General features: G+C 43.2%; 1 protein-coding gene across 1 annotated transcript; it reads left to right on the plus strand.

The window, feature by feature from the left end:
• Positions 1-569: 569 nt before the first annotated feature.
• On the plus strand, positions 570-3,752 carry PRSS23 (protease, serine 23). Its single transcript, XM_008634931.2, has one exon. The coding sequence runs from the start codon at positions 583-585 to the stop codon at positions 1,699-1,701; it is 1,119 nt and encodes a 372-aa protein (XP_008633153.1). The 5' UTR covers positions 570-582; the 3' UTR covers positions 1,702-3,752.
• Positions 3,753-8,889: the final 5,137 nt, after the last annotated feature.

Below are 8,889 nucleotides of genomic sequence, written 5' to 3' on the forward strand. Positions count from 1 at the left end.
AGGGGAAGCGAGTCTCCCCTGTGGTCATATTCTGCAACCCAGCCCCTGACAGGTCACATTCTTTGTCCCCCCACCTGTCTCTACCATCAGCCCGATGTGTCTGGCTGAGACAGCAAATGGTGTGAAGAGATTTAAGGACATCTCTCAGTGGAGTCAGTAGGGAGGAGCTTTCAGAGAGTATTCTAATCTAGCTGAAGACAGATGCATTTACTCTTTGCAGGAGCTCTGGTTTCTAAATGAATGGATTTAAACAGAATCTGAATTTTCTTTAAGCCGTGTGAAGACAAGTACTCCAACTTCCCACTGATGTCAGGTGGGAGTTGGTGGCTCAGCACACCTAAGGGTTAAATGTCCTGTATTTCAGTGTTAACCTGGGACACTCATTTCAAGACACAGGCTAGGGCATTAGTTTGACACTGAGAAATCTGAGCTACCTAATGTAAGTTAACTCCATTCAAATCGCTTGACCTTTATTATATTTATACTCGGTTAGCAAGCCATTACTTAGCAAGGTGGGATAACCTTGCAACAAGTTTGGGTGAATAACTACTTGCTTTTGCTTTCCACAGACCAGCATTCAGAATGGCAGCCTTGTCCACTTTAATCCTCCTTTTGTGTGCTGCTAAAGATGTGATGCCTTCCAGTCCTCACTGGAAGCCAACTTGGCCGTCTTACAGAGTTCCCGTTATCCTGCCGCAGTCTACCCTGAACTTGGACAAACCACAGTTTGATGCTGAAGCCAGACTGGAAGTGGTATCTCCGTGTGGCCCAGCATGCCACAAAAGTTCTCCGCTGCCAACTTACGAAGAAGTGAAGAACTACCTGTCCTACGAAACCTTGTACGCTAATGGTAGCCTCACTGAAACTGAAGTGGGCATATATATTCTGAGCAACGGTGGCGATGGGTCTCGAGGCAGATCTCGAACTAAGAGGCAAATCTATGGCTATGACAGCAGGTTTAGCATTTTTGGGAAAGACTTCTTGTTGAATTACCCATTCTCCACATCAGTGAAGCTCTCTACAGGTTGCACGGGGACACTGGTGGCTGAAAAGCATGTTCTTACTGCCGCTCATTGTATCCATGATGGAAAGAGTTACGTCAAAGGAGCTCAGAAACTGCGGGTGGGGTTCCTAAAGCCCAAACATAAAGATGGCAGCAAAGGGTCCAATATCACCAACTCGGCAATGCCTGAGAAAATGAAATTCCAGTGGATCCGGGTGAAACGGACACATGTCCCCAAAGGATGGATCAAAGGCAATGCCAATGACATTGGCATGGATTATGACTATGCCCTGCTGGAGCTGAAGAAGCCACATAAAAGAAAGTTTATGAAGATAGGTGTGAGCCCACCAGCAAGACACTTACCTGGAGGGAGGATTCACTTCTCTGGCTACGACAATGACCGTCCCGGAAACCTGGTTTACCGTTTCTGCGATGTCAAAGATGAAACGTACGACCTGTTGTACCAGCAGTGCGATGCCCAGCCGGGTGCCAGTGGATCTGGGGTGTATGTGAGGATGTGGAAGAGGCAGAATCACAAATGGGAGCGTAAAATTATTGGTATATTTTCAGGCCATCAGTGGGTGGACATGAATGGCACCCCACAGGATTTCAATGTAGCTGTTCGCATTACACCCCTCAAATACGCACAGATCTGTTACTGGATCAAAGGCAACTACCTTGACTGCAGGGAAGGATAAGGACAATTAAACTCCTTGAAAGCACTTAATGACTGGTTTTAGTTACTCAACTGAGGAAAGGCTAGACTTGTGCTGCAAATGCATGTGATCGTGTAACATCGGGAGGTGATATGTAGCTTTTCAAGCCAGCCACCTTGTTCTTAGGCCAGGGACTGTGTGGTGCTATCGTTACAGCCTGAAACTGGGGAGAAAGGAACGTCTGCTAGGTGGGGAAGGAGCAGGTGGACTTGCTGAATTTGCAGCTGAGCAACTGAAGATTAATTAGGGGCGGATCAGTAAACAGTATGAAAACAGAACCGTCTCCAAAGAATCTTGTAAAAGGGACGCTGTTGACTATCTCATGCCTACAATGTTTGTTTTAATAAATCCTAGGATTAGTAGAAATGCTTTGATCTGAACTTTTAAAAGAAAATATTTCTATGCTGTTGGGGGCTGAAGAGGGGCATTTAATGGTGTTTGCAACCCAAACATTACAGCTTTGTGTTCCTGCATGAGAAAAGGGAGTATGAAAAGGGCAAGGCATGCGCTGTGGGAGATGAATGCCACACAAATAGCATGAAGGCTAAATAACCACATAACACTTCTAACTTCCTTTCAGCCTGAGTGATTTGAGACTTTATTCGTAACATAGTTAAGAAAAATGCTTTTTGAGCAAACAGACCTTGATGTTGCAAGGATTTGACTGTGAAGATGATGTTGGTCGCATGATCAGTGCCATTACATCCTGCTTTGGGAAACACAGATTGCACATGGGATTAAATCTTTATAGGAGCTGGGACCTGTGAAGGAGCAGGATCCCTATGAATATACTAGAAAGCGTGTTGGGAAAGGGGCTTTTCTGTTTATGACCTACTTAGGTCTTTAAAGGAAAATCTCATGTCAGCAACTCAGATTTTCAGAGGGGAAGCCTGTCTTTGGTCTTGCTGTCTATCTGAATTTCTGCCTGCAGTGCAGGTAAAGGAGAGAGCAGGACAAGGGTTCTACCAATTTTTCCCCCTATTTGTTGAAGATCCTTGTTGTTCTACCTAGTAATACACCACACAGAGGGACCCTAGACTTAGAAGTGTCTCTCAGCCATATCCCTTTGACAGTGTAATTTGGGCATCCTGACTAATGTTCCTTGTGTTTTTGGGGTAGGAATACTCCTCCCCATCTAACTGTTGAGTTACAAATAATTCTTGGCAAATGCACAGTTCAGTAATTCTGCAGCTGGAATAGAACCACTTTATAGGATGCAGCCTGAGTTTGCTGTGAAGTGATCCTCTGCTGTCTCTTACAGATAACAGTGACTTATATTTTTACAGTAGAAAAATCAGAGTTTAAAACAAGAACTATCTTTTTTAGGTAAAAACAGTGCAGCCAAATACTGTAGCTCAGCAAACAGCATTGGGAAGTCAGAATGGTCTGTACAAACAGCCTTTCTCAGATGGATTGTGCCACTGTATTTCAGTAACAAGTCTAAGGACATGCTGCCATGCCAAGATTATTTTTTACAAAGGAGGATAGACACTGCCTCCAGTTCCGGTTTCCCTTCCATCCATCTCTCACTGTCTCCTGAAGCTTCCCAAGTTGCCCATAGTGCTTGGTGTTGTGGGGCAAATGCAAGTCCCTGGTGAGAAATATCAAAGCTGGGAAGGAATGAATCCAAGCAGAGCTTCCCTATGCTATACCAATACAAGAAAAATGTTAATTCAGCTAAGCCTTTTTTTACCCTCTACTAATTACTACGGCATTTGTAAACATATGCCTGATGGTGCTTTATCTTTGTGGTGGCTTTGGCTCTAGTTCTGACAAACATTTTTGCTGGAGCTGCCTATGATTATTTTTTTATAGAAGCAGTGTACAAAAATGTGGACTCTCATGTGGGTTTTTGGTGCACTCAGATACAAGCAGTTACTAATGCTTTGAAATATGAATAATCACCATATGTATCTGATGGTCTTTTTCTGACTTTTTATTTTAATTTCCTTTACTCTATGGCTGTTATCTGGAGCACTTTTGTTTGAATGTATCACAGTGAATAAAGAAAAGTTACGGAATTTCAATGCAGACATTCTTTTATTTGTGCTGTATTGGATTGCACTTTCAATCTCATTTCAGCTACTTATTTGTAAAGATATTCAGATACAGGCTTATTAAAATCCTTGGTGCTGTTTATTTTCCTTCCATTTTCTTCTGCTCCCACCTGTTGGAAATTTTTGTTTTGGTGTATTGTTTTTGGTTTTTTCAGTGGGCTTAATTGCTTTATACATTTAGATGCTAATAATCAGTCTTAGCTTTTGTATGACTCTTGCAGTTCCAAAACCAGTCTCTGATTAGTTGGGACTGAAAATAACCTATTAGACTGAAAAGCCACATTGTTTTTATGAACTTTAGGGTAAATAAACTATTGAGGAATGTGAACCAGTCAGTATAAGGTCATAACTGAGGTCAGTGCATCTTCTTTTTCTTTTAGTTGATGCAGTTTGAAAAAAAGTTCCTTTGAGGCCAACAGTGAGAGCCACAGTTTTTAGAGAAACACTGGATGCAGAAAGTTTTTCATTTTGAAATTGCTGCCTGTACAACTTTCCTGACCTCTCTCAATGTGCACACTATGTCATGTGGGCTTGAGAATATCAGTCCTGATTTATTGAACATATTTCCCATCCACTGATCCTGTGTTCTCAACTGCTTTGTCAAAGTGTAGGCTGAGAACTTTTCATAGAATCACAGAACCATTTAGGCTGGAAAAGATCTTTAAGATCATCAAGGCCAGCTGTAAACCTAACACTGCCAGGTCCACCACTAAGTCATGTCTCTAAGTACCACATTTTTATGTCTTTTAAAAACCTCAAGGGATGGTGACTCCACCGCTTCCCTGGGCAGCCTGTTCCAGTGCTTGACAACCCTTTTGGTGGAGCAAGTTTTCCTAATATTTAGTGTAAACCTCTGCTGGCACAACTTGAGGCTATTTCCTCTAGAGCAACGTGAGCAAGGTGGTGTGGGTTTGGTTTTTTGTTTGTTTTTTGGGTTTTTTTTTCCCCTAAGAGTGTATGCAGCAAGTTCTCTGTAATCAGGAGCGGGATAGTCTCTTCCCACTGTACACCCTGTGCAAACATTCCAGTTGTGGAAAGAAAAGGAAATCTCAGATAACATGGGCAGAATTGTGGTGCTGAAGTTCAGCAGTGTTTCACCTGCGGAGTTGGTGGTAATTTTGCCAGTGTAATCATTGGCAGCAAGGTCAGGTGTGCTAGGCAGGTTGGGAAATTGCATCCTAAGGATATTTGCTTTGATGCTGCAAAGAGAGCTCCTTTAAAACCACAACTTTAAACTGTGAGAAAGACAGCCATGCAGCCAAAATAAGACTGATCAAGAAAACACAAGTAACTAAATTATATACAGGCATGGCACTTGAAATTTCATTGTCCAGCCGATGACTGCCTATGACCTGCAGAACTGAATGAAGTGCCTCATTATTCTTGTATATGAAGGCAAGACAGTTGATGGGTATAGAGGGGCTGTTTTGACTGTGATTGAGAAGGATTAAAATCTGCTCCTGCATCTGTAAGAGGCTGACATATGAAAAATTGTACTTAATTTGCTATAAATCCCTTGGAGAACAGTGCTGGAGATGGAAAGTGAGGTCTCGAAATAACACAGACTCTGCCGAGCTGCTCCCCAGCACACACTGAACTTAGCCTACTGAAGACTGCAGAATATCATCATATTTCCTTCTCAGAGAAAAAGTATTTTCCTTGCATCTGTAATTTTTTTGCAGCTGAATTCCCAGGCCTGCCTGTTTAGAGGGCAGCCCTCGTCTTGAAGTTGCACGCTGAACCCCAAGCAAGTATAATACATGCTTGAAATTCTTTTCCATGTTTCCACTTAATCTGCCATTTGTTAGCAGGTTTTGGTAGTGTGCCAACTCAATATGCACAGGCCTTGAGAAGAGAAGCTTTCAATGAGTGCATAAAGTATGTTGGGTGGGTAAAAACTTCTTTGCTTTTCTGGAGGAAAAAGGAAGCATGGACGGAGAAGAGCAGCAGAGAGTGAAAGGGCAGTATAATTTGTGTCGCAGAGGGAGGTATCCTAGAGGATCAGTTTCATGGATCTGCATGCGTGTAGGGTTTTTATAAATAATACTGTTAGTTTTCATTCCTAGTTCTACCAAGTGGAGAAGAAAAACTTAGGCACTGAAGGAAATTAAGTCTCTTCAAATGAGCATGTTAATTCCAGCTCTGAAGCCAGTGTGCAGCACAGATGAGACGTTTAGGCTGTGACTTGTCTAATAGATACACAAGAGAAGAGTGACAGTGACATGAGCATTAGAAACCTGATCTCCTCTCAGAAGATGCTTTTTCCTGTCTCACATGGTGACTATTATGTTGCACGTGCTTTCTGCCTGCCGGCAAAGGTAATGTGGGCTTTTATAGGTAAATGATTATACAAGGGAACAGAAACACCTTAACATGCTTCAGACACTATTATCAACACTGATTATTCCCAGGATAAAATTATCAGTGATGCTTTGGGTGTGGATTGATTTTTAACTAAATGGGCATAGGTTGAGCCATGAAGCAGGCTTATACTGGTTTTTTTATCTAAAGATCTCTAACAGTAATTGAGTGCTTGTGGCTCAAGGGAGGAAGGTGAATGTTCCTCTGCAAACTTTTTATGGACAATGTTTATTTTTTTTTACAATAAATTTCATTTAAAAGATTTGTGCATATGCAGAGATCTACAAGTAGTTAAGCACTTCTATTAGTTCACCAAGCAAATAATCATGATATAAAATAGTCCATTTAAATATCACATGTAATATCTGAGACATTTTTTAATGACATTTGCTCATTTACATTCGTTTCAGTTTTGAAATCACCATTTATGCTGATTTGGTGAGGAATGAGTATTTTTCTAGCAAGCCTGACCAACTCAAATACGAAGAGCATGCACAAGAAATACTGACTTGTGATAGGAGTATGAAGATTGTTAGTTTGTATTGGAATGACAGCAGTAATAAGGTATAATAATTTTTTTTCAACTTATCCTTAACAACTTCCTGTAACAATTTTATACCGCATTATCATAGATTTGGTGATTTTCCACAGGTTGCATGCATGAAGAAGTTAATTTAATGATGCTTTGGGTCCCGTTTGACATAAAGTTGAACATGAGTCAGCAGTGCCCTGGCAGCCAGGAGGGCCAGGTGTATCCTGGGGGGCATCAGGCACAGCATCGCCAGCCGGGCAAGGGAGGGGATTGTCCTGCTGGGCTCTGCACTGGGGCAGCCTCACCTCGAGTGCTGGGGGCAGTTTGGGGTGCCACAGTATAAAAAAGACATTGAGCTGTTAGAGAGTGTCCAGAGAGGGCCACAAGGATGGTGAGGGGCCTTGAGGGGAAGCTTTACGAGGAATGGCTGGAGTCATTCAGTCTGTTCAGCCTGGAGAAGAGGAGGCCGAGGGGAGACCTCATTGCAGTCTGCAACTTCCTCATGAGGGGAAAGAGGAGGGGCAGGCACTGATCTCTTCTCTGTGGTGACCAGTGACAGGACCAGAGGCGATGGCCTGAAGCTGTGTCAGGGGAGGTTTAGGTTGGATATCAGGAAAAGGCTCTTCACCCAGAGGGTGGTTGGGCACTGGAACAGGCTCCCCAGGGAAGTGCTCACAGCCCCAATCCTGAGTTCAATGCTCAGGCACATGGTGTGACTCTTGGGGATGGTGCTGTGCAGGGTCAGGAGGTGGACTCGACGATCCTGATGCCTCCCTTCCAACTCAGTCTATTCTATGGTTCTGTGATTTTTTTTGCATCCCTTTACCATTGAAGCCAGATGTATTTATTGCTATGGACAGGTTAGAAGAGCAGAAAAATGTTCACATTTGCAAAAGTTTGATAAAGGCTTGCCTAACATAAAGTCCCGAGCTGAAGTTGAGGGAGGGCAAAGTGAATTGGGATTGTTCAGTCTGGAAAAGAGAAGGCTTTCGGGTGACCTTATTGTGGCCTTCCAGTATCTGAAGGGAGCCTACAAGAAGGTTGGAGAGAGACTACAAGGCAGGACAAAGGGGAATGGCAGCAAACTGAAAGAGAATTGTTTATATTAGGTATTAGGAAAAGAATCTTTACTGTCAGGGTGGTGAGCCACTGGAACAGGTTGCCCAGAGAAGGTGTGGATGTCCCATCCCTGGAAGTGTTCAAGGCCAGGCTGGATGGGGCTCTGAGCAACCTGGTCTAGTGGAAAGTGTCCCTGCCCTTGGTGGGGGTTGGAACTAAATGATCTTAAATGTCCCTTCCAACTCAAACCATTCTGTGATTCAGTTTTGGTCATCATACAGAAAGGGGTAGGTTTAAATGGGGTAGTTTAGATGAGTTTAAATCTGATGTAGCTAGAAAATGGCTTCTTTTAGCTATTTTCCCAAATTTTCTTTCCTTTTTCTGTTCCTACCCATAAAATTTACCATGATGGAAAAGAATGGAGGTCCTTAAAAACGAGGGGATCAGGTGCACTTAAGGAAGCCTATTCAACTGGCATGTTTGTGCTTTCCTGCTGCAAGGAGGGAGCCCACCCAACAACTTGGTTCTTCTAACTTTTCTGGCACGGGCAGGTCACACTTGCTTTGGTCTTGACCAAGAATTTGCACCTGGGTCAAAGAACCCTTTCTGATAAAAATTCATTTGAAATCAGGATGTTTCAAGAAAGTCTTTTGTATGAATAGAAGTTCATAGAAACCAAACCTATTTTTCTAATGAATTTCCGATCATACCCTGCTTCAGGTGATTTTTCCTGCTGTGTTCTGGTCCCCATGGGAATGAGGATGACATCCCTGCTTGGAAGATGATATTATGTCTTATCAACAGCATTCAACAAAATTCTCCTGTCCAAAGTCATGCTTTTCCTGAATTAATTGCAGGTTTTTCGCTCTGAATGGAGCGTACAGGGGCTGGTTTCAGTGTTGGTGGGGCAAGGAGGACATGAGAAGAGCACCACTGCAGCGAAGGGTCAGCCGACCGTGGGACTGGAGCCCACAGAAACAGGTGGAGCCACAGGGGTTTTCTGGCCTCTGGCATCTCACAAAAGCTTCACTCAGCAAAGAAGCGTGGGGTGGAAGAAAATGTCACACTGGGCTTCATCCCGCACTCACCAAGTCTGCTATTGTGTTGGGTAGGAGCAGGATTCGTGCGCAAAGGGATCTGCCACATGGCTTAAATGTCACC

This window comes from Corvus brachyrhynchos, unplaced genomic scaffold (assembly GCF_000691975.1).
Source record: "Corvus brachyrhynchos isolate BGI_N302 unplaced genomic scaffold, ASM69197v1 scaffold44, whole genome shotgun sequence".
In the NCBI taxonomy this organism is placed as follows: Eukaryota; Metazoa; Chordata; class Aves; order Passeriformes; family Corvidae; genus Corvus; species Corvus brachyrhynchos.

Excerpts from the sequence above, each read along its gene's own strand:
- PRSS23 (XM_008634931.2), top strand. The coding sequence starts at position 583 with ATGGCAGCCTTGTCCACTTTAATCCTCCTTTTGTGTGCTGCTAAAGAT.